Source organism: Molossus molossus, unplaced genomic scaffold, assembly GCF_014108415.1.
Source record: "Molossus molossus isolate mMolMol1 unplaced genomic scaffold, mMolMol1.p scaffold_m16_p_8, whole genome shotgun sequence".
In the NCBI taxonomy this organism is placed as follows: domain Eukaryota; kingdom Metazoa; phylum Chordata; class Mammalia; order Chiroptera; family Molossidae; genus Molossus; species Molossus molossus.
Window position 1 is genome coordinate 64,807,093 of NW_023425402.1, and position 27,161 is coordinate 64,834,253.

A 27,161-nucleotide genomic window follows, 5' to 3' on the forward strand; every position below is an offset into this window, starting at 1 on the left:
TTGTGCTTCTGGAGAGCATGAGGCTCTAACACCCTCTGTGCAGAGCAGGTTCTAGTAACTACACTCGCATGGCTCATTTGGCCTAAATCTAAGACAGGATGCAGCTGGAGAAGCTACACTGTTCTGAAAAAAAATAAACTACCTTTGAGCTATGGATTATTCTTGGTTCAAGAAAGATATCATTTAAGTTTAAAATATCTAACAAATTCTTTGTCCCATTTCATTAACATGTAGCAGAGCCTTAAAAATAAATCAGATTTGACATTCTGACCTACTTAACCTTCCAAATGTAATTTTAAAACCAGAATGCAATATATAATAAGTGTTAAGGAACTAGAGATAGCATACAGTCAAATATTTCTACTTGCCCAATATAGGGGGTTTTCATGCCACTTTATGATTAACAACGTGTCACTTCTGGAAATGGAGAAATACAAACGTTTCTTCAAGACACTGGTTTTGCTTCAACTTGTAAAATTCTTTATTCTTTATATTATTAATCATCTTAATTTCTATTCTTCCCATTAAGCAACATTCCTTCATTTAGTAGCACATCATGGAATCTGTTCACTAGCTTATGTTACATGTAATTAAAATTATAATATCTGCAGTTTCACTTTACAAAAATCTGAGTCGAATTTTGTAAAAGACTGAAATTTACCTAATTTATCTTAAATTCTCCTACGTCTTTTACCCTAAGTCCATAAAAGTGGACCCTCACTGTCCCAGTGACCACAATTAGGGGGCACTGAAATTATGAATCTGTGAGACAAAACAGTAAGCTGGTGATTAGGAGAGATGGGCTCTGGTCTGGGTGTTAGCTGGCGGTGGGATCTCGAGCAAGTTACTTTCTCTTCCTGGGCTTTAGATTCTGTACATAGCTGGACTCAATGATCTCTATGATTAACAATGTTCCTTTTGAAAAATGGTTAGGCTCATGCTGTAGTACAAAATTAAAATGCCTACCCACAACCTGGAGGGAATCAATTCCCTTAGTCCTGTGGAATACTTCCTTCTTCTGCCTGTTCTTGCCACTCCAGCCAAGCAAACTTTCTCTCACTTTACATTAACTAAGCACCCATCAGGTGCCTAACACTGTAGCTAGGGAGACAGGGAAGATTTCGGCAAAAGTGGTTTCCAAAATCCAAAGGAAATTCACGATAAAGGAATACTTGCCAAACACAGAAAGGACTGATATGGGCATTCCAAGTAAAATATTTTCACTATGCCATGTCCAGTCTATGTGCTTATCATTACACACCAAACTCTTTTCCCCAAACTCCATTAAATTTTTTCCTGAATAGGGGAAAGTAAAAGCTGCACTTGTTTCTTTTTTTACCAAAATACCATACTTTGGTGATAAAACAGCAAGAGCTCATGAAAGTTAACGATCAGTATTGGTGGTGCCCAAGAGAACAAGAAGTGCCAGACATGAGAGAACAGAACATGGCTACCTGTACACAATCAGGCAACTCCAGCGTTCAGCAAATATAAATGATCACGTGAGGGTCATGAATATAAAGGGAACTAGTAACCCTCCAAAACAGAGAAATGCCAGGCTGCCTCAGTTCATTTTCACTGAAAGATTCAAGCTCTTGCAAATCTGATTAAAGCAAACCTCATGCATATTTCGGTAATCAGCATACCAATGAGCCTCACTGCTGTGAAAGCAGTTCAGAGCTATTAATTTTTCAGGCTTACACATGATTTATGCAGTGCTTTTGAAATCTATAAAGAACTTGATGGAATGTTTAAGAAAAAAATCTAAAAGGAGTCCTTAATTATGATGCTCTGCTACTCTCGTCAATCTTAATTTTTTTTGTCCACCCTTCCCCCCACTTTAAAGGTAAGTCCTCCAAATTGTCTATCTGGAGAAAGAATGTTTTTGTTTTTCTGCCCATTTGAGGCTTTTCATTGTTTCCAAAGCTGGAAGAGAACCATTTGGCCTGTTTGTGACTGTCAAGATGTAATATTCTGAGGCTTGGTATACAGACTGCTCATGAACTACTTTATACTTTCATCTCTCAGTACAGCAGAATGTGGGGTTTTCCATGTCACTTTAGTTTTATGACAGTCAGAGCCAGCAAAACTGGCAAGATACCATCTTCTCACCATCGGGGCTCTGAAACTGGGCCAGGAGCTCCTCTATTCTCTTTGCTGTGCCGCCAAGCTGCCTTTCAGAAGAGGACTTTAAAATGTTGAAACATTTCTGAAGTATGGTCATCAGTTCATCCTTTGCCAACATTCTAGAACAGAATCAGTGAAAGGAGGTGTTATCTAACTGAAAAATTAATGAAGTTAAATAATACTGTCTACATATTAAATGATTCTGGTCAGAAGAAGATGGTGTAAATTCTTCATCAGTAGGTACCAACATTTGTTGGGGAGATTTTCCTCAATATATGTGGCATTCAGAAGTATTCAAAGAGTTCTCATGATAAAGCTCAGCTTAGAAAATTTACAGACATCTGGGTTCATAGCCTGGTTCTGGCAAATGCCTCTAATTTCTTGGTTTCCTTGTCTGTAAAATGGAAACAGGAACTCACCTATTTCACAGGTTAGAATAGAGGCTTGTAAGAAAGAAAGATCTCTTACCATTTGAGACGACATGGAGGGACCTGGAGAGTATTATGCTGAATGAAATAAGCCAGTCAGAGAAAGACAAGTATCACATGATCTCACTTATTTGTGGACTATCATAAATAAAATAAGTTGCCAATCAAAATAGATCTAGAGACATGGAAGTAGGGAACAGACTGACAAACCTCAGAGAGAAGAGGGGTGGGAGGGCTGGGAAGAGATAAACCAAAGAGTTTATATGCATATATGCACAACCAATCAACACAGACAGTAGTTTGGGAAAAGCTGGAGAGGGGTGGGAGCAGAGAGGAGGGGGTCGATGGGGGAAAAAAGAGGGGACATCTGTAATATTTTCAACAATAAAGACTTAAAAAAAATAAATGAGAAGATGCATTTGAATTTAACACAGTGCTTACTATACAGCAGGCATTTAAGGTTTCCCTTCCCTTCAGATATAAATGTAAACATGAGACAAGAAATGTTTGCTGAGGATATAACGCTTATGCTAAATGGAAGTTTGCTTGGAAGGACAAAAAAAGAATAATAATTTCTCTAACTATTACCATTTTATCTATGCTTTACATCTTTTATGGGTGTTATAAACATCAGTCAGGAAATCCACTTAACTTTAAATAAGGTAGGAAATTCTGCTTGTTACATAGCACAAACTGAAGAGTTGTGTAACTCACTTAAGGCTACAGAGGAAATCTTTGTTAGGAATGAAGAAAGAACACAGATATTCTCAAATTAGGATCCTGTTCTCAGAGCCATTACCTATAGGATCTCTCCACTAAGATCATGAAGGGAATCAGGTCGATATTAGTAATATTAAGTGCCATAATACAAGTATACAAGTTATTCTCGGCAAACAGACCTAAATCATAAAGACTACAATGATTAAAAAAGTTCTTATAGTAATCATGAAAAAGCCATCAGACATATCCAGATTGTATGCCATTTTGCAAGATAACTTATGTTTGATATTTTTCATAATAAAAAATAGGAAAAAGATATTAATATTACTAAGTTAGGAAAAAGAGATACAAACCTAACTAGATTATGACCACTGAAAAAATTAGCCTGGTTACTTCAACTAAAATTTAAATGCAAACTGAAAAATGAAAAATGTCATACAACCAATATATATAGAAACTATAGGTGTGGACAAAAGGCAAATGTCCCCTAGTTTTAAGAAAACGTATAAAATCTCTTCTGCCCTGGCCAGTGTGGTACCTGTGCACCAAAAGGTACCATGTTTGATTCCCAGTCAGGCCACATACCTGGGTCTCAGCTGGACGTGTCCCCACCTCCCCAACGTAGGGGCATGCATGGGAAGCAAATGATCGATATCCCCCCACCCCCCCCCCCAAATCAATGAAAACATATTCTCAGGTGAGAATTTAAAAAAAAAGAAGTGATGAAGTGTGTTAAATGCTGACAATGGGTTGAAAAACACAAATGAAGATGGAGAATTGACCATTAGATTTAGGAACATGGAGGTTACTGGTGACCTTGATCAAAGTACTTTTGATAATGTGCAAAAAACAAAAGAGAATGAGAGGAGAGGAATTGAAGACAGTGTGACAACACTTTCGAATTCTGATAGGTTCCATCTAGCGTGTTGCTTTCAAAGAAACAACAACACTGAAAAGAAAATATTTTAATTAAAAACTTTGAAAGTTATCACACTAGATTACTTGGAAGAGAAAGGAAAAACACATTTAAGATAGATCACATTAATGCAGAAAAAGAGCTATTAATCTTTAACCAACTTGATTAAGTGATTATGTCACTATCAGGTAAATGGTTCAAAAAAGGTTTGTGATACTTAACGTGTTAAAGCTTTATAGGTTGTCATAAAAAATATTTCCTTAACTAAGACAGAAAGAGAATCCTTTAGCAATCATTAAAAGCAATCATCCCGCAGAGCAATGGAGTGTTCTGCTTCATCATGCAGAAAGCCAATAATTTCTGTTTAAGTACTAATTATATAAACGCCTGATTGAGAACAGGCTATAAAAAGAAACTGGTCAATCCATGGCTAATGCAAAAATCTGAATAATGAGTTCTCAACAGACCATTATACAACAGCTTTGAAAAATGTTCAAAAACTGCCTGGCTGGTGTGGCTCAGGGGGACTGAGTGTTGTCCCATGGACTGAGAGGTCCTAGGTGGATTCCTGGTCAGGGCACATGCCCGGGTTTCGGGCTTGATCTCCAGTGGAGGGCGTGCAGGAGGCAGCCGATCAATGTTTTCCTCTAACATTGATGTTTTTCTATCTCTCTCTCCCTTCCTCTCTTGCTAAAAAAAAATCAATAAAACATTAAAAAAAAACCTCAAAAACTTAAACCTGAAAATATGTCAATGAAGACTAGAAGAAAAAACAAAAATGTTTGCAAAGAAAACCAGAGATTATCTTCTTCAAAGACAACATAACAAAGCAATCACATGATCATGACAAGTGAAACAGAAACCAAAAATATGCATAATTCCTCCTAAGCCTCGATATTTTATCTCACCTGCCACTTCCTCCAAGAAACTGTTCAAACTTCCAAATGAAGGGTAACTGTACAGTCTCTTAGTTCCTTAGCACACAAAACTTCACTCATCACAACACTTAATACTCTGTATTTAATTGCCTTTCTATCTGTCTACCTTAATCTCTCACTTGGCCAAATTCAGTGTTGGTAAGAACCAAGGTCACCTTTGCCATCAGTGGCTTAACATATCAAGCACAAAAAAACCACTTTTTGAACAGATGAACAAGGCAATGGCCACTGTATTGATAAAGAATTCCATGACCTCAGTACCTAGTGAAGAATAGTTTGTCTGTTGTGTTGGGGAGCATTTGGAAGTGGTTCTGTGAAACACCATGCCCTTTTTGGTATGTCAAAATGAATAAATTTAATTCTATGATATGGATAGAAAGAACGTTACCAAGAAAAAAATATATACATATTTTATCAATGAACCATATAAGTGAGTTCACAAGAAAAAATAAGTTGTCAAACTAAGTTTGATCAGCTATTTCTGTTTTTAAAATTAGTATTTCTTAGTTACCTGTTCAATTTACTAGCAGAAATGTAGCAGGGGGCACTAAACTTAAAATACAAATTCAGATTTTTTTCTGTTTAATGATATAAAAAAATCATTGCTCACTATTAGCAATTAAATACCTAAGTCCAGTTTTGGACTGAGAGACCAATTTGAAATCAACTGCCCAAAGTCACCTAACTTCTCCACAATTAAGATTTTTCTTTTCCTTTAATGGCTTTATTTCTTCCACAATTTTTAAAAAACTGATTTGAGAGAGAGGAAAGGAGGGGAAAAGGAGGGAGGGAGGGAGGAGGAGAGAGAGAGAGACAGAGGAAGGGTGGAGGGGGAGGAAGGGAGAGAGAGAGAGAGGTGAGAAACATTGATTAGCTGCCTCCTGCATGCTTCCCAACCAGGGATCGAACCCAAAACCTGGATATATGCCCTGGACTGGGAATCACACCCATTATCTCACCTGTTGGTGTACAGGACAATGCTTGAACCAAATGAACCACCCAGCCAGGGCTCTTTTTCCTTTATTTTCTAGTACAGTGTTTTTCAAAGTGTGATTCCTGGACCATATGTCCAAATATGGCAGAGCTCTTGTTAAATGCAGATTGCTGCTGATCATCACACCAAAGTTCCAATAATTAGATTTAGAATTTGGGGGGAGAGGGCAGAAATTTACATTTAATACACCTCAACTGATTCTTACGTACGTTAAAGCCTAAAAACCTTTACTCTAGAAACATTACTCTCAACATCTTTTGCTTTAAAATGAACTTCAACAATTCAGTTGTTTGTCTGATTTTACCACAAGTCTACAGATAATTATGGAGGAGCTAATGTGATGCAAATTCAGAACTGGTAATCCTCGTTCTAAAAGCAAGAAATTATAAGTTAATAGTGCAATCCCATCTATCTTCTGCATAGATAAATCTAGATCATCAAAAGTTAGATTATTGCTATTCAGGAAGCATCTCATAGACTGCAGAGCTATGTCATTTTTCATAACTAGATCTTTAAATATCACCTAAAGATGATCTGCAAAGTCAGAAAACAATGCATTATTTAGATCCCAAATTTCTAGTCTCTTTGAAGTATGTTCAAGTGATCAAATGTTTTTTGGGTCATGATTTTTCAACTCAATGAAAGCTGAGCTAACCTGGTAATATATTTCTGTTTAATTCAAAAGTTTTCCTCAGAAATTAGAATAATTTATTTCGGTATAAACTAAATTCCTTCAGCTATCAATCAACATCAATTTACAAATCTGTTTCTGTAGCAAGGTCATAAAGTTACACTTGGGATAAGAAGACTAGACACTGTGGCTCCTTTTATTTATGTCTACAGCCTGTGCCAAGATGGCTAGTGTCAGGACACTGGGGGGAGGGGAGGTGTGTACACAGAAACTTGCTCTGCTGGCTCATATGTTCTGAACACAGACTACTGACCACAAACCCATATAAATTTCCTTTTACACCACCTTTCAAATAATTGCAATAGGACTGAAAAACAGGCTGAACTTTGAAAATTCAGATTTAAATTCCAGCTCTGCCAAGTGAAGAAAAGTCACTCAATGTTTCTGGCTTTGGTTTCCTTATTTGGAAGAAAATGGAATAAGTATGAATTAGCAGTTCTCAAGTAGGGGGCAGAATAAACTCCTCTAAGAAGTGGGGCACAACTTTTCATTATCCCAATTCAAGAATCTCTGCCATTGCAATCCATTGCTCCTGATGTGAGGGTACAGTATTCTTCAGGTCACTTGATCCCATCACCTTCCTCTAAGTTGAGGACTGTGACTGAGATCAATCCTTAAAACCTTATTATGGAAGCACGGTTTTTAGAATTACATAAGTCTGAAAAATTCTTGCCCTAGTATTTAATTTCTAGATGGCTATTTAGAGAGTCTTTCCAATAGAAAGGTAAATTTTTCATCCTATGGTCTTTCATAACTGACCAGAAAAAGCCAGTGTATTCACATAGCTCACTGCTGGGATGGCATCATTTTTATCACTTCCTGTACCCAAATGGCATTTTAACTTAAATATGTCCTTATATAATATGTGGTTGAGTGAAAAACTAACCAACTCATATCCTGTATGTTGTCTTCATGCTCCAAGCGTCAACTCAGAGGGGAAAGGTTACAGAAGACATGCAGAACCACTGTACTCATCAAATTATGACATATTATAAAGGCATACTTGCATGCTCCACCACAAACAGCAATGTCTGTTGCACAGACTTTTAGAATAATTGTGGTATAAAATTCTGCAGATATTTTCCACTCATGAATGTATAACAAACATTTTCCCAAATTCTGACAAATTTCTTCTAAATACTTTTTAAAGATTGGGATTTAACTGACATATAACACTATATTAGTTTCAAGTGTACACATAATAATTCGATATATGTAATATACTGCAAAATGATCACCATAGTAAGTCTAGTTAACATCTGTCACCACACAGTCACAATTTTTTTCTTGTAAAGCAAACCTTTAAGATCTACTCAGCAACTTTTAAAGTACTCCTAACTATAGTCACCATGCTGTACATTAATTACATCCTAGGACTTATTGTACAACTAAAAGTTTGTATCTTTTGACCACTTCCAACCCCACCCCTCACCTCTGGCAACCACCAATCTGTTTTCTGTATCTAGGAGTCTGATATTATGGCAAGATTTTCTTCATTTTATGGCTAAATATTAGTGTGTGTGTGTGTACACATTTTCTTTATCCATTCACCCTCTGATGGACACCTTAGGTTGTTTGTATGTGTTGGCTACTGAAAACAATGCTGCAATGAACATGAGAGTACAGATATCTTTTTGAGTTAGTGTTTTCATTTCCTTCAGATAAATACCCAGAAGTGAAATTGCTAGATCACATGGTAGTTTTATTTTTAATTTTTGGAAGAACCTCCATACTGTTTTCCACAGTGGCTGCACCAATTTACAATTGCACCAACAGGGCACCAAAGGTTCCCTTTTCTCCACATCCTCACCAACACTTATTATTTTTCTTTTTTATAATAGCCATATGAACAGTGTGAGATGGTATTTCACCGTGGTTTTAATTCGCGTCTCCTTGATGATTAGTGATGTTGAGCACCACCTAGTCGTGTACCTGTTGGCCATTTGTATATCTTTTTTAGAAAAATGTCTATTCTGATCCTCTGTTCATTTTTTAATCTAATTGTTTTTTTCAGTTGAGTTGTATGAGTTCTTTATATATTTTAGATATTAACCCCATGTCAGATATATGATTTATAAGTATTTCCCCCCATTCTGTAAGTTGCCTTATCATTTTGTTGATGGTTTCCTTTTCTGTGCAGAAGCTTTTTAATTTGATGTAGTCCCATCTATTTATTTTTGCTTTTGATGCCTTTGTTTTTGATGTCGAAGCCAAAAAATCATTGCCAAGACCAATGTCAAGGAGCTTACCATCTATGTTTTCTTCTGGTTTTCTGGTTTCAAGTCTTACATTCAAATCTGCAGTGCATTTTGAGTTGATTTTATGAAGGGTGTAAGATAATAATCCAGTGTCATTCTTTCACGTGTCTGTCCAATTTTCCTAACACCCATTTCTAAAGAGACTCTCCTTTCCTCACTGTGTATTCTTGGTTCCTTTGTCATTAATTAATTGCCCAAATGTGTGTGGGTTTATTTCTGGTCTCTCTATTCTGTTCCACTGATCTGTGTGTTTGTTTTTATGTCAGTATCATACTGTTTTGATTGTTATAGTTTTATAATATAGTCTGAAATTAAGAAGCATGATGTTTCCACCTATATTCTTCTTTCCTAAGATTCTTTGGGGTCTTTTGTGGTTCTACGCATATGTTAAGAATTAAGTACTTATTCAGTTGGTTAGACCATCGTCTTGATATGCCAAAGTTATGGGTTATTGATCCTCAGTTAGGGCACATACAAGAATCAACCAATAAATGCATATAAGTGGAACAACAAATCGATGTGTTTTTTTCTCTCTCTCCTTTTCTTCGTCTCTCTTTCTCTCTCTCTCTCCTTTTCCCTTTCTCTCTCCCTTCCTCTCTCTCTAAAATCAGTAAGTTAAAAAAATTAAAAAAAAGAAGAACTAAGTACTTTTTAATGGTCAGAAAATATTTCATCAAGTAGATCTATGGTTACTTAAGCATGTCATTTCTCAGATAAAAAGGATTGTTCAGGAGAAGGTACTTAAGAAAAAAAATTCATATTAGAAATGTTACTCAAATATGATTCTAACAGGATCTTAGTTTTTCTTTCCAAGTAACATTCAATGATCATTTTATCCTTAATTTCTCTTGTGATTTGAACTGTCTGAAGACAGGTACTAAGAATATCTAGTTTCCTAAATTCAGATGATTCCTAATTAGAATGCCAAAGTGACAAGTGTCCCTGCTTTCCTGTCTACATCTAATCTGCACAGAGGGGAAAAGAAATCCAGTCCAGGGGTCCCCAGACTCCCTCTCTTTTGTAGTGCCCATTATTATTTTTTTTTAATCCTCACTGAGGACATTTTGTTTTTTGTTCAGATAGAGTGGGAGGGAGAGAGAGGAAGAGAGAGAGAGAAAGAAACATCGATGTGAAAGGAACACATCAAGTGGTTGCCAACTGCACGATCCAACCAGGGCCGGGGACAAACTGCAACCGAGGTACATGCCCTCACGGGAACCGAACCTGGGTCTCTCTGGACCGCAGGCCGACGCTCCAACCGCTGAGCCAAACCGGTCAGCGCTGTAGTGCCCACTCTTGCATGTCCCTGCTGTGGCTGCTATATTTGATCCTTAGTGCTTTTTATATTCCTATGTTTCTGATCTCAGCAAAATGACTGAAACTTTCTATTTTTTCTGCTTTATGAAATCCCCAAAGCTATAGGTATAACAGCTGTAAAGTGAAGCCTGGATTAGAATCCTGGTTCCATCAAATTAAAAGAACTAGGCAAATCACTGAAACACTATCTGTGCTTCAGTTTCCTTAGCCGTAAAGTGTAGCTAATAGCTAATGCTTGAGTAACAGACTGGAAAATGTACTGAAAGTACATGATGCAGTATCTGGCACATTACAAGCCTTCATACACCATGGTTACCACTGACATATTATATTTATTGTTCATGTTTCCTTACCCTAGTTAGGAATTGGTATCCTTGATCCTTGTACCTCAAGGTTGTACCCCAAGATTACCAGGCCAATGGAGATACAGAAGGAAAAGAACAAGTCCCTCCCTGACAAAGGAATCTATGAATTTGAGAATACCGAACTAGAGAAGGAAGACAATCACTAATCATGAAGGTTAAAATGGAAACCTAGTGCCCTGGCCAGTTATAGCATTAGCCCTCAGACCGAAAGATCTAGAATTAGATTCCCAGTCAAGGGTACCCACCTGGGTTACAGGTTCGATCCCCCCAGTCGGGGTCATACGGGAGGCAACCAATTAAGGTTTCTCTCTGTCTCTCTTTCTCTCTCTCTCCCTCCCTCCCTCTCTTCCATTCTATCTAAAAATCAATGGTAAAATATCCTCGATATCCTCGGGTAATGATTAATGAAAAAAAAAAGAGAAAACCTAAAAAGAATCAACTGGGTGTTTGCGATAGGTATGATAACTTGATAGAAAGCAAAAGAAGTCTCAAAAATATTTCAGTTGAGGTATATAAATACATAGAAATCTCTTATTGGCATTAAACAAAATTAAATAAAATACTGCTTTTCGGTGGGAACCTAGTTTCCATGGGGAGTTACTTTTCCAGATAGCTTAAAATTAGTTTCCCATCTTAAGCTGCACCTGCTAGATCACTAAATATTTGTATTATTAAGTCTCTGGACTTAAACTGCTTTCAATATGAATTTTCCTCCCACTGTGCCCATCTGTTCTTTTCTTGTGGGCCCATAGGAAGCAAAACTTAATATTCAGTTCTCAGACTTCTTTATATTTTCATATAAGCATTTATACCCACTGAGAAAAATTATAAGACTGTGTGCAGAAACTTAGCTCACACCTGATTTTCCTTTTCTCACTGTCCAAGTGGTCACTATTTTTATGGAAGACTAAAAAGTCACCATACATATAAGAAGTAAAGCCAAGGAAAGCAAATGATCATAACTTTAAAAGGTACATTTCTCAGGGACCATAACTGATCTTTGATATATGATAATAATAACTCTTTGATATCTTATTTATTAATATACTTTTAGAGAAATAATTTATGAATTATCCAATGGTGATGTGGACAGGGCCAGCTCAGGTGGGGGAAAGCATCAAGGCCACTGCCTATTCGTGGTTGCTTCTCATTAAGGTCAGCAGTGGCCTCCTTCACAGGATGCATGTCACCTAGTGATACTGCTCCTCCACTCAAGCAGGTGAGAGCCCTGGTGAGCTCGCTTTTCATGACTACTTTCCTTGCCATAATGTCAAGCTGCCTAGATTAGAATAATCCACACCTAAGTTCTCCTAGTGTAGTGTTGATATGTGACTAAACAAATACTTGCTTTACTTTAAAATTCACACGTTCAAAAACAAGGTAAAACCAGCAAAGAAATGGATGGTTGCGACATTAAAAACACTATAAGCTACGAACACAAATTCAAGGTAGATATAAATATTAGACACACATAGCTACTTATAAAACTCCTTGGCAGGCAGAGGTCTGAGGAAGGTGTTACTTATTGGCAGGCATAGAACTAAAAAGAAAACCAAACTACCTCAGCAGCTGCAAGGCCGACACATACTCCTCTGAATCCCATACGTTCTTTTCTAAACACATGCAGTACAGCTCTCTGATCTGTAAGTGAACAGCACACACATGAGGAATTGAAAGTCAGGTACTAAATTGGCAAACTACTAGTTTGATAAAGTCCATAGAAATGGTCAAGACAAAAAATTATTATTAAAAACAACCATTTTCTTTAGATGACAACAGAATTGGCATACATCACATGGATCAGGCTTTATAAGATCATCATTTACATATAAGGAAAATGAAACTATATTGGAATTGGCTTTTATCACTGATCATTTTGCAATAAAAAGTCATAAAAATGATTATGTGATTATTAAAAAGAAGGCTTAATGGCAAAGATCATCTTATCAACAAGTTATTTTTACATATTTATTCTTTAAACCTTTGAGTTAAGGATACAAAGACTTAGGAATACAAAATTCTCCCATTAACATCCTACAGATGGTTCATAGGTTTACCACACAAAGGCTGATAGTGTAAGTTTGCAAGGAGCAGAAATACTACTTCCCTTTCAGTTCTTAGTACAGTGCAAGGTTGACCATTAAGCATTCTCAAACAGACGGTTTCCATTTCACTAAGGTGGAGGGTCAGCTCTGTTTAAGTGATGAAAAGTGTTTAAAAGAGAAAGCTGAAATGCCTTAGCACAAATACATTGTAGGAGAAGCAGAACCACTGGATTCATGTGGTTGTTTCTAGTTGTGACCATCAGAACAAAGACTACTGTTCAGTACTGAGTACAGCTGGAATGGATTTAGATTGTGCACTCACTGTAAGATTCGGATCCATTTCAAATTCTGATGCCTGAATGCTACTGAAATCAAAGCAAGAAACTACCAATATTCTAATTTCATAGATTCCAAATGAGGAAATTTTGTTTACCTGTCGACCCAATGGGTACTTGGGAAGAGAAGAAGTGAACTGATGAAGACATCTCAGAACCAGAAAGTAATTTGTATGGTAAATATGCAGGTTTTCTAGTAATGATTGTGTTTCCTCCTGAAAAAATCATAGAATACATGTGTAAGTCAGTAATTTAAAAAATGTAACAATAACCCGGCGGGTGTGGCTCAGTAGACTGAGCATTATCCCATGGACTGAGAGGTCCCAATTCGATTCCTGGTGGGGGCACATGCCCGGGTTTCGGGCTCAATCTCCAGTTGGGGTCATGTAGGAGGCAGCCGATCGATGATGTATCTCTCTCACATAGATGTTTCTGTCTCTCTCTCCCTTCCTCTCTTGCTAAAAAATCAATAAAAACATATTTTAAAAAATATATATAAAAAACAATAAATCTACCTCATGGATATATATAGTTTCTGAAAAATTAATAAGAAATGACTCAGAATTACAAATTATCCTCCTTAATACTGAGAATTTGTAATGCATACAAAATCTAGGATAAAATCTGAATATTTCTGATTTAGTATCAAGTCTACTGATATTTTATTTATTTATTTATTTGTTAATCCTCTCCCAAGGATATTTTTCCATTGATTTTTAGATAAAGATAGAGTGGAAGGAAGGGAGAAAGAGAGAAACATGATGTGAGAGAGACACGTCAACAGGTTGCCTCCCTCACGACCCCAACCCAGGCCAGGGATTGAACTTGCAATCCAGGTACATGTCCTTGACTCGGAATTGAACCCTCGACCCTTGGGTGCAAGGGCTGATACTCTAATTGCTGAGCCAAACCAGCCAAGGCTAGTATGCTGATATTTTACACACACCAAAATTAACACTGTAATATACTCTCCTATCTACAGCACTGCCACAATAACTTGGCCCCCCAAAATACAAGTGTATAAAAGAGTACCTTGTTGGATGCCTGCCTGTGCTAGCCATCTGGTGTGTACCACAACCAAGCAGGCCCATTACCCTCTACCTCACTGGCATCAGAAGGGTGAGGAGAGAACCAGTACTAATATCATTAACAGTTGCTGAGGTTCCACTTATGATGTACATTTTTCCTCAAGTACTGCTAAAGTTGTGTTTGAAAGAGGAAAACACACCACAGGTGACTGACTACCTTTTGTTGAGAATCTCCAATATGTACAGGTTTTATTCACTTTACCAATTAAAGAAAATAGTGAAAAAGAGAAATCTAAAGCCAACAAGCTTTATAATTTAGAATCCAGCAAGTATGATATGAGAGATAGTGTCTTAAGAAACCTAAAGTATGATTAACCTTACAAATCAATTTCAGAAGTTTTTCTTTTTGTGGGGGGAAGTGGGAGGTTGAGGGGAAGGATCATTATTTACTAGAACCTTCTGAAATAGTTTAAGAAAAAAATTTGAAACACTGCATCCTAGCACTACCTTCAAATCTGCTTACTTATGTATGTTTTCTTAAGAGAATTATGATCTGTCCCATGGTCTTCAATTTTTTTTCTCTCTGAGAAGTCAAATAAAGGACTTTAACTACTGGGCTGTCTTTTTTCAGTAATATCTTGCAGATACCCATTAATTTTAGCAGTCAACCATGCAGAAAAAATAACACCTCGGGTATCAATAAATACAAGCAAATCTAATCCATAAAGCAACAAATCTGAGATATTTTTCTAAACTCTAAAATCACTTAGAAATCAATTCCTCGTTCAGCAACCTATGGGTCATTACCTAAAAGCCTAGGGCAAATACAATTAAAAAACAACAACAAACTTTTAATATTAAAATGTTTTTCCTCCCAGTATTTGAGTTAATTGGTAATTTCAAAAATCTAGGTCTTCCATCATCAGTACACCAATACATCAGTACAAATGGTACTTTAAACACCACTGGGAGAGTATATTTTAATTCTATATTTACTGTAAGCCAGTGATTTTCAATCAGTGTGCCGCAAGAAATTTAAAACATATAATACCTGACTATTTAGGGACACTGCTCTCTTTTCCCTTAGACTGTCAAATAAAAAAAAAAATGACAACAGCCAACACAACAACAGACATTCAATGTGAATGAATCAAAATTATATCTATATTTTTGGTCAGATCTGCAAAAAATATAATTTTGGTGTGCTACAGAATTATAGTTATTAGTTTTGTGTGCCATGAGATGAAAGTTAAAAATAGCTGCAGAGACTGCATAAAGCCAGTAATTGCTTCCTTTGATGAGTGCTTAAATACCTTTTAAACAGGAAAAACATTCCCAAGAAAAAGGAATCGATTACTGAATAATGATCATAATTTATGCTATTTGCACTACCTATTACTTTTACTCTGTGGAGTAATTCTATGTACAAATAACTGAATGGTACAGTAGAATTGAATAACATCTTCCTGGAATTTTCTTGGATGAGGAGAGAAAAGAAATATATGGACAACGTTGCAGACTTAAGGAACTGTGCCCTGGAGTGTGAGATAAGAGATATGAACCTGTTTTTCTCCCAGATGGTTTTAGTCCCTTCATACTTCTCATTCTGTGATTACATCCCTGTACTGAGTGGAATTCTAGCATTTAAAAAAATGTTTTGTTTTGTTCACGTAACATGGCAGATTATTTCATCTGATGGTCCATTAAGGAAATGCATTTCTGGTTCGAACACTGGAAGTAAAATGGGCTATGTTGGACTTCATAAGAGAATATTTGTTACACTTTTCTAAGGAAATTTCTAGAGTAATTTTGACCATTGCAGATCTTTGCCTTATGTGCTGACTTTAGAACTTAATCATCACATAGATTCCACTGTTATTTATATGTGTTGCAGCTGCAGTAGAAAATATCATGATTAACTTTGCTTTATTTCATGTAATCTGTTCTTTTTTGTCTTATTGAGATACATATCTGCAAATGCCTTTACCTATCCAGGCCAACAATTCCTAATGCACTTTTTTTATAAGCTCAAACCTGTAAAAGATTTTGATATGAGAAAAATTTCCCACTTAATCCATTAGAGCAGAATCACACTATGAACATGCAAAAACCAAGCCCGTTGAAATAGTAATCCTGTTTTCCCATCATTCGGTTTTTCCTCCAGCATCTCTTCTGCACACTAGTCATGGCTGCCACTGTTTTTATTTCATAATTGTACGTAGGAAGATTCTGTTCAAGATACATTTTGCCTACGCTTTCTTCTGTTCTTGAAACATGTAGACTTCTTGGTCTTTACTAATCTTTGATACAGATAAAAGAACAGAAGTACTTCTCTGCTGTAAGAATAACAGAGCAAATACCCAGCAGCTTCCTTCTCTTCCTCAAACATACCAGACATGCTCCAACCTCAGGTTCTTTCCAATTGCTGCTGTCACTCTGCTTGGAATTCTTTTCCTGCATGTTCCTGCAGGGCAAGCTCTGTAACTTCCTTTAGGTCTTTGCTTAAAATTTACCTTCTCAGTAAGGCTCTTATTTAAAATTTCAATCCCACTCCCCATATACACCGAACTTCACATTCCCTTTCTCTCCTTCACTGTTTTCTCCTTAGCAATTACCAATGATATTTTACCTATTTAAGTTAATAGCATGTAAGTTCCATGAAGGCAAGGGTTTTTGTCAAGGTGCCTAGATTAATGCCTTACACACAAAGTAGGCACTCAAAAAAAAAAACTTGTTGAATAAGGAAGTGCATTAAGAATGAAGGTCAACACTCATTCACTCACTCTTCTAAATAAGAGCATCCACCTATCTTGCTGTATGTGGGCCAAACTTACCAACTTTTCAAAAGAAGTCAAAAGTTTGAATTTGTAATATAAATTGTCAATTTGTAAATGTTGACTCAGATTTTCATAAAAAAAAATACGAAGTTAAAAAAAACACACATTTAGCCCTGGCCGGTTTGGCTCAGCGGTTAGAGCATCGGCCTGTGGTCCAGAGTGACCCGGGTTCGGTTCCCGCTAAGGGCACGTACCTCAGTTGCAGTTTGTCCCCGGCCCTGGTTGAGTCATGCAGGAGGCAGCCACTCGATGTGTCCCTTTCACGTCGATGTTTCTCTCTCTCTCTCTCTCTCTCTCTCTTCCTCTCTTTCCCTCGCCCTCTATCTGAACAAAAAATGGAAAAATGTCCTCAGGTGAGGATAAAAAAACAAAAAACAAAACAAAACAAAATAAATAAATTAATTAATTAAATAAAATAAAATCAGCTGTCTCTAATCATAGCAATCCTGTCATTCATTCAAAAATCATTCATGCATTGTTTACTTATATGACAAGGCCTCTAACTTCCCTCAACTATTTACTTTTTTAGGGGGAGAAGCCAATGGCTATGTAATATTTAAATATAGGTAAAGAAACTATGATAGAATTACATATGGCATGATGCTTAGTTTTTGCATTTATTTCTCTACTAATTTTCATAGTATTTATCACTTTTGTGTCTAGAATTATATGTATAGGGTTGAAGAATGACTTTAAAAAGATTTAAAGAAAGTATGTAAAACCGACTGTAAATTTTTGTAATTTGTTCCTTTCAATCAGTTCACTGATTAAAAGCTGGTAAAACATTGATATTGAATTTTAGGATTAAGAAATATCAGCTGTCCAAGAACACAGCATATTCACATTTATTATCTTGCTAGAACTAAGCATTATTTTTCTCTTTAGAGAGGAGGCTGACAGTGTTTCCCAGACCTGACTTATCATATTACAGTCAACTAAATAGAATGCCAAACCACAGCTTTGTCTCAGATCTGGTGGCCTGAGTGCTAGTCCTGTCATCTGTCTCAGCCTTTTGTTCTCCATATTCTTATCCCAACACTTCAGACCAGAAGCAACTGATAAAGGGCCTGGAGTAAAATGGTCAATTCCTAACACACTACCAAGTTTGATTACACTTGGTAGTTTGTTTTGTACTTTTCTTTTCCTCTTATTATTTTTCCTAATAGATTTTACTTCCTCTTGCCCTTTAGGTCAATAAATAAATAAATAAATAAATAAATAACAGAAAAGAAAAGAAAAGAAAAGAAAAAGGTGGGGGCAAAGTTGAAAGGCAGGTCTCCACCAAACCAATGAACTAATTTTGTGCATTTGTTCATGAAGCACCATGATAAGCACACTATATGGCGAAAACAAGTCTCTGTCCTACCACTAACTTGCCCTGTGACTTCAGATATTTCACTTCTTTTCTCTTGGCTGCAGTACTTTATTTGTAAAATGAGCATGCTGAATCAGGTTATTTTTCTAATGGTAATACTATATTACAATTCTAAGAAGTTCAAAACTTACTTCCCACTCTCAACTTTATATCTAGTTGAGCATAGGCATAGAAACAAAACATTAACAAGTCAGAATAATAAAACTCAACTCTCAACTGCAAGGGAGGGAATCTAAGTTTTCTACATAGCACAAAGCTTAAGCCTTTAAACTGGGTTGAAATCATCCCAAATAGCTTTAAGGAAGACTTGAATAAAAATATATATACATTGGTTTTTCTTAAATAAAGTATAATGAATTAGTAATTCACTAAATACACTGAACATTAATGTAACTTCTTACTGACAAGACCAGATCAACATAAATAGCAAATCATGACGGTAATATAGACAATGTGGTTGATGTAGAGCCCAGGATTAAAGTGGACATGATCTTAGCTATGGTGTTGGGACTTGCTTTTTCTAAAAAAAAAAACAAAAAAAACTTTTGAAAATAGTGTGTGTGTGTGTGTATCTATGTAAATGACATAACTATTTGCTGTGGAGAAAGGGGTTGTTTCCCTTTCTTTCCTTTTTTTTGAATCCTCACCCGAAGACATTTTTGCATTTATCTTCAGATAGAGCAGGAGGGAGTGAGGGAAGAAGAGAGAGAGAGACAGAAACATCGATGTGAGTGAGCTACATGGAGTGGTTGCCACCCACATGACCCCAACCTGGGCCAGGACAAACTGCAATGGAAGTACATGCCCTTAGTGGGAACCGAACCCAGGACTCTTGGGTCCACATGCTAACGCTCTAACTGCTGAGCCAAACCAGCCACAGCTCCCTTTCTTTCTTTAACTGGAGCAGCAGCATGCAGTACTGCATAATTGGCTATCTGAATACCGTACAAGGCTGAAGCTGCCTCATACCAAGTGGTTTTCCAGGCATCCTACAAATTACCTTCACTATTAACTTGCCCCAGTATTTGAAAACACCATTTCAGGTTTCTCAAACACTAATAAAGAACCTCAGGCACCTTCTCCTCAGCTTACACTAATTCTTCAATGAAGTGTCACAGAAAGTATTAGAGCTTTGACATCAGGCCTGGAAATTAATGCCAGATCTTCCATTTGCCAATTGTGACACTTTAGACAGGCAAGTTACTTAATCAATTTGTGACATCCCCATCAATACAAAGGGATGTAAAAACATCTGTCTTATGTGGTGGCTGTTGACTCACAATGAGGCAATGCTAATTGGGAAAAAGCTCTTAATATTCCCCCATTTCCCCAAAACATTTGGTCATGGAAAGGAAAATAATTTTTCATTATTTAAAAAACCTTTCCAGTATTTGTTTTTTATTATCAGATAATGATGACAATTATGCAAATAAGATAAGGCCACAATCTTCTTAAATTATAGGCATCAGCAATAACAAAATTATATCTTTGTAATTATACTGAATTTGAAAGTTCTGTTTCAGGCTCTTTGCTCAATTTCTCATGAAACAGTTTCCTAAATTAAAAGTTTAAATTAAAAAAAATAGAAATCTTAATTACTAAAGCAACACTATGGAGCATATTATATATAAAACTATATATAACATATAAAACATTATGTAATATGTAAAACTATATATTCATATTGATATCTTAATTTTTATCACAGTAAAAAAATAACAATTTATATTTATAAAAGTTTTAGTTATATTTGTTTTTAACTCACTCTCACTTGCTGAGCAGACTTTATCACTAAACCTATGAGAAAACTGTATTAGGAATTATTATCTGATTTTATAGATAAGGAAATAGAGGCTTAAATAGATTAAGTACAAATGGCTCTTGAGTAGCTGGAGTTCAAATGCAAGATTTCTGAGGTCAAGATAAGAATCTTCCTCTATATCATGCAGTACCATATTGTAATGTGAAGTATTTTCCAATTTTTAAAATTGTGGTAAAACACAACACATAAATTGGATTATCATATGTATTTTAAAACAAGAGTATATTTTTAAAAAGAAGCATTATAATAAGAATAAAATATTCAAAGATACATTCACACTACACTGGAAAAATCAAGAGACATACTGATTTTTTTTCATAGACATCTTTTGTCCTTTGAATTCAGCAGGCAGCCTGCAAATAACTTTTTCAGGCTAAGTGTACAAATCCTTGTGCTCCTTCATATTCCTCACGACATAAGTCTCAAGAAAATATGCCTTTAAATGACAAAACATAAAATCCTAAAATGAATACAGCAAAGATAATAAACAGGCTGATAAGTGTAATGAGAACAAGTACAGTAAAAATAAATGCTTAGAAAATACACAAAAAGTTACTAAAAAGCAGAGATAAATTTCTACAAGAGACTAGCCTAGACAGACTCTCCCTTTGTCAACTCAATGGTTAAAGGTACTCTTTAAAAATATATTTGCTGGCTTCTGAAAATATACTCTCGACAGAAAGTTCTAGCAGGAAATGCACTTGGCAACTAGCTCACTCAGCAGAGAGCTAATCTATCTAATCTTAAAAGACTTCAGTAAACATGCACACATCCTTTTCCAGTGGTTCTTAAATTTCCTCTCTACCAAAATAACCCGCATTAGGGTTTGAGGACTTCCTATATTGCTCTGAAAAGGTTGCGGAGATTAAAGCGATTATTAAACTCAATCTAGAAGTGATTTTATATTAAGGCCCAGTGTGGATTCTGCATTAAAAATTATGTTTAATAAAAGCCATTCTCCATTGTAATGTTGTATGTCAACTGTGTCTCAGAAAAAAAGCCATTCCTAATATTTTTTAAGACTTTACAAATAGGAGGTAATAAATTAGTATTTAGAACTATACAGAACACATGCCTTCTAGGAACTAACAATTCTTTTACTCAAAATTTGAAAATCTTATGTAATAGCAAAACTCATACATAGCACCAGGGCTTAACTTCAGTCTTAATTTTATAACAACTTTTTCCTACAAAAGGCATAAGGAATATAAAAATAATTATGCATTTCTGATTGTCCACCAGTAAGAGACTTGTTAAATAAAATGAAGTACATTCATTCAATAAAATACTATGCCACTTTCTTGTACTGATATGGAATGACTTCCAAGATTAAGTGCAAAACAAAACAAGGTGCAGAATAGTGTTATAGTATATTTATTTCTGTAAGACAGGAGAGAAAACCCCCATAATATATATATAATTATTTGTGTATGTGGAGAATATCTCTAGAATGCTATATAAAAAACTAGTAACACTGGCATATCCAGGGAGGGAAAGAAGGCAGATGGAGGATAAAGGTGGGAAGAAATCTTTTCACTGTATATTCTTTTTGAATTATATTCCATGTCCTAGTATTATTTATTCAAGAAAGAAAAAAATAAACTCCTTCTTTTGAAATGCCCTATATCATATGGCTAATTTATAATATTTTAAGCTCGTTACTTCTTTCCTGGCATTATATTATCATTATATAACAACATTTTATCAAATCAATACCCACTTAGTAGCGGGTCCCTAAGTTACATGGCTTCTATGTGCTTTTATTTATGACAGTCTTTAAAAGGACATTAAAATGAAACTGCCTGTGGATCCCAAAACTGCCATGTGGAAAGAAAACTGAGATCTAAAAGTGTTTTCAAAATAGACAACAGAAGAAACCTAATGTTCTAGTTAATAATAAAACCTAATGTTCTAGTTTATCTTCAATAAAAAAAAGTCTTATCTCCTAGATGAGGTTTTGTGTCATCTTTAATAGTCACTTTCATATATGATTATCAAGACCTACTATTTCATTCTATAAAGCATATTAGGATATACAGGTATGTTTTATATAATTAATGCAATAAATATTATGTGCATATTCTTTTTCATAAAGAAAACAAGGAGAATAAAACTGAAACAAAGCCCTGGCTAGCATGGGTCAGTGTTTAGAACACAGGACTTCACACTAAAGGATCTGGGTTTAATTCTTGGTCAAGGGCACGTACCTGGGTTGCAGGTTTGATCCCCGCAGGAGGCCACCAATCAATGCATCTCTCTCACACAGATATTTCTTTCTCTCTCTCTCCCCCTCCCTTCCTTCCACTCTCTCTAAAAATCAATGGAAAAAATATCCTCTGGTATGAATTGACAGCAATAACAAAAGACTGAAACAAATACATCCACACTCCTACCTTCAAAAATTTCTCATTGGTCAATAGAGCAACTTGTTTTTCTGCAGCTTGCTTTTCCACGTACCTAAAATATTTACCGTATCATACACAAAAAGAGAAAATTAAACATTCTAAATATTTGAACAGCACATGGGGAAAAAGAACTACAGTACCTAGATTGGTCATCACATTTCTTCTCAAAAATAAATTCAAGATGACAGTCACGGTTTAATGGTGATTTTTAATTCCTTAAGTCAAACATAGTTCACAGTCTAGGGGTCTAATCATAAACAAAGACCAGAAACTCCAGAAACAGGAAATGGTATTTATAAAAAGTAACTCTAGAGAAGCTGTAAATTATGTCCCCTTGTAAAAATATTTTTCTTTATGCCAAGTTTTCAAATCTAATACAGAAATCTCACAATTAAAAACAGAAGGACTAGCCCTGGCCGGTTTGGCTCAGTGGTTAGAGCATCGGCCTGCGGTCCGGAGAGACCCGGGTTCGGTTCCCACTAAGGGCACGTACCTCGGTTGCAGTTTGTCCCCGGCCCTGGTTGGTTGTGCGGGTGGCGACCACTCGATGTGTCCCTTTCACATCAATGTTTCTCTCTCTCTCTGTTCCTCTCTCTCCCTCCCACTCTACCTGAACAAAGAATGGAAAAATGTCCTCGGGTGAGGATGATAAAAAAAAAAAAAAAAACAAAAAAAACAGAAGGACTTGGCCCTGGCTTGTGTGGTTCAGTTGGCTGAGTGTCGATCCATGCACCAAGAGGTCGCTGGTTCGATTCCAAGTCAAGGCACACATGCGGGTTGAGGGCTCAATCCCTAGTAGGGGGCATGCAGGAAGCATTTGATGGATAGTTCTCTCTCATATCTCTCTCCTCCCTATCTCCCTTCCTCTCTCTCTTAAAAAAAAAAATCTATATCTATATCTATATATAGATATATATAAGGTTTTAATCTGCTCTAAAAAATTAAAAGGTTATTTTTCCTTTTTCTTCAAAAATAACTGGATTTGAGATCCCTTACTTTGCCTCAAACTCTGTCATAAGATATGTTAAATATGTATTTCTTTTTTTACCTCCTAAATGATGGAAGACGTCGGATGTTTTCACATTGATTATCTGATAAAAAATTTATTCTTCTCTTAGCTTCTGGGAGATTACAGCACAGAACACTGAGGGGCTGGGAATAGAAATGCTCTAATAGAGAAAGCTGAAAAACATGTAAAGATTAAATATAATTGCTTCATTTTGGCAGTAAATCTTTTGCCCTATATCTGCTCGATTTTTGTCTGCTCAATTTTAAGGCTTTTTTTTTTTTTTTAAACAGAAGTAGTATTTATGACACTAATATACTTAATGTCACAATAACACTGCAAACAGTACATAAATGGCTATATACCTTTAATATTTTTAAGGCTCCCATTTTGTGGATAAGGTCAGAATATTGTAATCTCTGAAATATAAACTAAAAGAAACCGATATAAATGAATAAATTAGCTATGTGCAGATGCAACTTTTACAATAACAGAATAGTGAATGTGGTGAGGATGAGACTAGGGTGTGACCTAAGGTTCCAATTGATGCCCCAAAACTCATAAAAAAATACCAATCTAAAATCAGTGTCAAAATTGGGCTGCTAAATACATAAAAATGTTACAACAGCCAAAGCTTTGCCTACTGTTAAAAAGAATAATGAGCCCTGGTCAGTTTGGTTCAGTGGTTAGAGTGTCAGCCCTTGAACCAGGGAGTTTCAAGTTTGATTCTGGTCAAGGGCACATACCTTGGTTTTCATTTGATCCCCAGACCTGATTGGGGTTGTGCGGGAGGCAACTGGTCAATGTGTCTCTCTCACATCAATGTTTCGCTCTCTCTCTCTTTTTCCCCCTCCCTCCCTGTCTCCCACTCTACCTGAAAATCAATAGAAAAATATCCTCGGGTGAAAATTAAAAAGAAGAAGAATAAAAAACAAGGATGGCTAAAAAAAAATATCTTTTTAAATTCACTTTTATTTCATGAAGGAAAGCATAGTACAGTATCTGATAGATACAAGTATTCTAGTAACTAATTCTGTAGTCCTCACAGTGTAAAGGAGAATGATTTTCCTTTCTACCATAACTGGTATTCTAGATTCTACCATAACTGGTAAGATATATCATGTAAGACTCTCTAAATATTAAAAACTTTGACTCTAAGTAACCTTCTCATGACCAGTTTGGTTTTTCCAGATACCTTAATTACTGGAGAGACAGTTCCCCACACAGCAGACAAAACACATTATGATCACTTGAAAACAGCATTCCCCAACACAAATTAATAAATTAACATGCTAGTTCACATATCACTCTTAAGGTATTTGAGCTTGGTCCTTCCTGGGTAAACTGATGATGAATTTCGGAGCCTACAGAGCTAAGGACCAGATATCCAAGGCTAGAGGAAAGCCTCCAAAATAGTCCATTCTGGAGGAACTATAAGGCTGTAAGGCAAAGTGCCAGCCTAAAGAAAAAACAAGTACAAATTAGAAAGAAACTATTCATGCCAAGTCCTAAAATATTTTTGCGCATATTAACATAATCTTGTTTCTTTTTTTTTTATCCTCACCTGAGGACATTTTTCCATTTTTTGTTAAGGTAGAGTGGGAGGGAGAGAGAGGAACAGAGAGAGAGAGAGAGAGAGAGAGAGAGAAACACTGACGTGAAAGGGACACATCAAGTGGCTGCCACCCACACGACCAACCAGGGCCGGGGACAAACTGCAACCGAGGCACGCGCCCTTAGTGGGAACCGAACCCAGGTCTCTCTGGACCGCAGGCTGACGCTCTAACCACTGAGCAAAACTGGCCAGGGCAATAATTTTGTTTCTTATTTATATTTTTCAATTTCATTAATGTGATAATATTTACTCTAATGTTAATAATACTTCTTAAACATGAGAAAAATAAAAATCAAAGATGATAAGGAACTTCCTGGGGAGGAGGAATGGGAGCAAGTCACATGAGTTATAGAGCTATAAATGGGATAAGAACCCAGTATCAGTTAACTATTTTGTCCAAGTGCATTCTCAAAATCTGGGTCAATTAACAAGTTAGTTAATATATCCATCTAATGAGGGAAGGACACACAGAATGATCATATGCCCTATTGTAACTCCTACAGAAACCAGGACTTACATATATTTCCCACTGATGATAAGGAAAACTCAACAAACGGGGTCTAAATGTTCTACCTCTTATTAGCTTTGTGACCTTGGCCAAGCTACATAAGCCTGTTTTTTCATGTGCAAAACTGAGGATGATAATACATATTAAAGAAACAAAGAAAATGCTTAGTAAAGTGCTTAGCAGAAAGAAGGCGCTTAGTAAATTATCAGAAACCCATAAAATCATCCAATCAGATTCCCCTTATTTTACAGATGAGAAAACTGACACCCAGAGAGATTAAGAAAATTGGTTAATGTCCTTTTCTTCACTCACTTTTTCAATGTATTTGAGACTACAGTTTATATTTCATAAAGCTCTTTCTTCCCTTGACTTCAGTGATACTCTATTGGCTTTCCTATTATTATTATTATTATTATTATTATTATTATTCGCTTTCCTTTTAGTTTTTAGTCTCCTTTTCTATTGCTCATCTTACATATCAGCTTGCCTTAGGGTTCTACCCTTAGTGCTTTCCTCACTCCTCTGCTTGATGCCTCATCCTCATTACATGACTTCAACTACCACCTTTTAATGATAAATCCTAAATATTTCTAGTCCGGATCTTTATCTTCAGTGCCAAATCTTTATATCCAACATACCCTAAATTAATTTACTCAAAAAGAAACTCATCCTTTTCTAACAAACTGGCTTTGATTTTTATATTAACATGTACACTTCATGTTAATTAAGTGTACAAAATTCCAATCCATCTGCCAAACTAGAACCTTTGTATCTGTCACTTACGCTCCTCTTACACAGCCTATCATCCATTTAGTCACCAGATTCTGTTGATTCTAGCTCATCCTCAAATTTGTTTCCTCCTTGCTAGTCCCACTATTCCTACCTTAGTTTAGCCCTTGTCATATCTTGTCTAGATTACTGCAGTAGCCCTCTGCTAGGTCTCTCTCTTTCTATTGTTTCCTCTGCCTGGGATGCTCTTCCAGTTCTGACCTGGCTAGCTCTTCTTCCTTAGGATACATTTCTGTTCTCCTATAGAATCTCCAGGAATGTTTCTTTCATGGCATTGATTCAGAACTGTAAATGCATGTTTACTCTTCTGAATCTTTCATTAGGTAATGAGAAATTTGAAGGCAGACATTTCTTTGTTCTCTGTACCTCCAGTAGTGTTTAGATTTTAATAGGCTCTTGATAAATACTTATGAGTAAATAAATGAATAAACTGAAATGAATAAGAAGTAAATTAGAAGTCATTAAAGCTTAATATCATTTAATATCACATACTGCTAAGGTAAATATTTTCTTGCTTTAAAATACTTTTTAAAAAAATCTAAATTGAAAAAAAAAAAAGACATATATTAGCCATAACAGACTACTGCAGTGCTTTATATGGAGAAAGAGTATGGAAAATAATTTAAATCATCTAGGCACTAT

General features: G+C 35.9%; 1 protein-coding gene across 7 annotated transcripts in view; it reads right to left on the reverse strand.

The window, feature by feature from the left end:
- ORC3 (origin recognition complex subunit 3) overlaps positions 1–27,161 on the reverse strand; it is a 60,223-nt gene that overhangs the window by 14,952 nt on the left and 18,110 nt on the right. For all 7 annotated transcript variants that reach the window (XR_004957841.1, XM_036249345.1, XM_036249342.1 and 4 more), the window contains exons 10-14: positions 23,650–23,783; positions 22,590–22,653; positions 13,233–13,349; positions 12,316–12,395; positions 2,113–2,246 (exon numbers count right to left, since the gene is read on the reverse strand). Coding sequence is in view for 6 of the 7 variants with exons in the window: in XM_036249345.1 (XP_036105238.1) it covers positions 2,113–2,246; positions 12,316–12,395; positions 13,233–13,349; positions 22,590–22,653; positions 23,650–23,783 (529 nt within the window). In the remaining variant the exon portion in view is untranslated. The remainder of the gene's footprint in view (positions 1–2,112; positions 2,247–12,315; positions 12,396–13,232; positions 13,350–22,589; positions 22,654–23,649; positions 23,784–27,161) is intronic.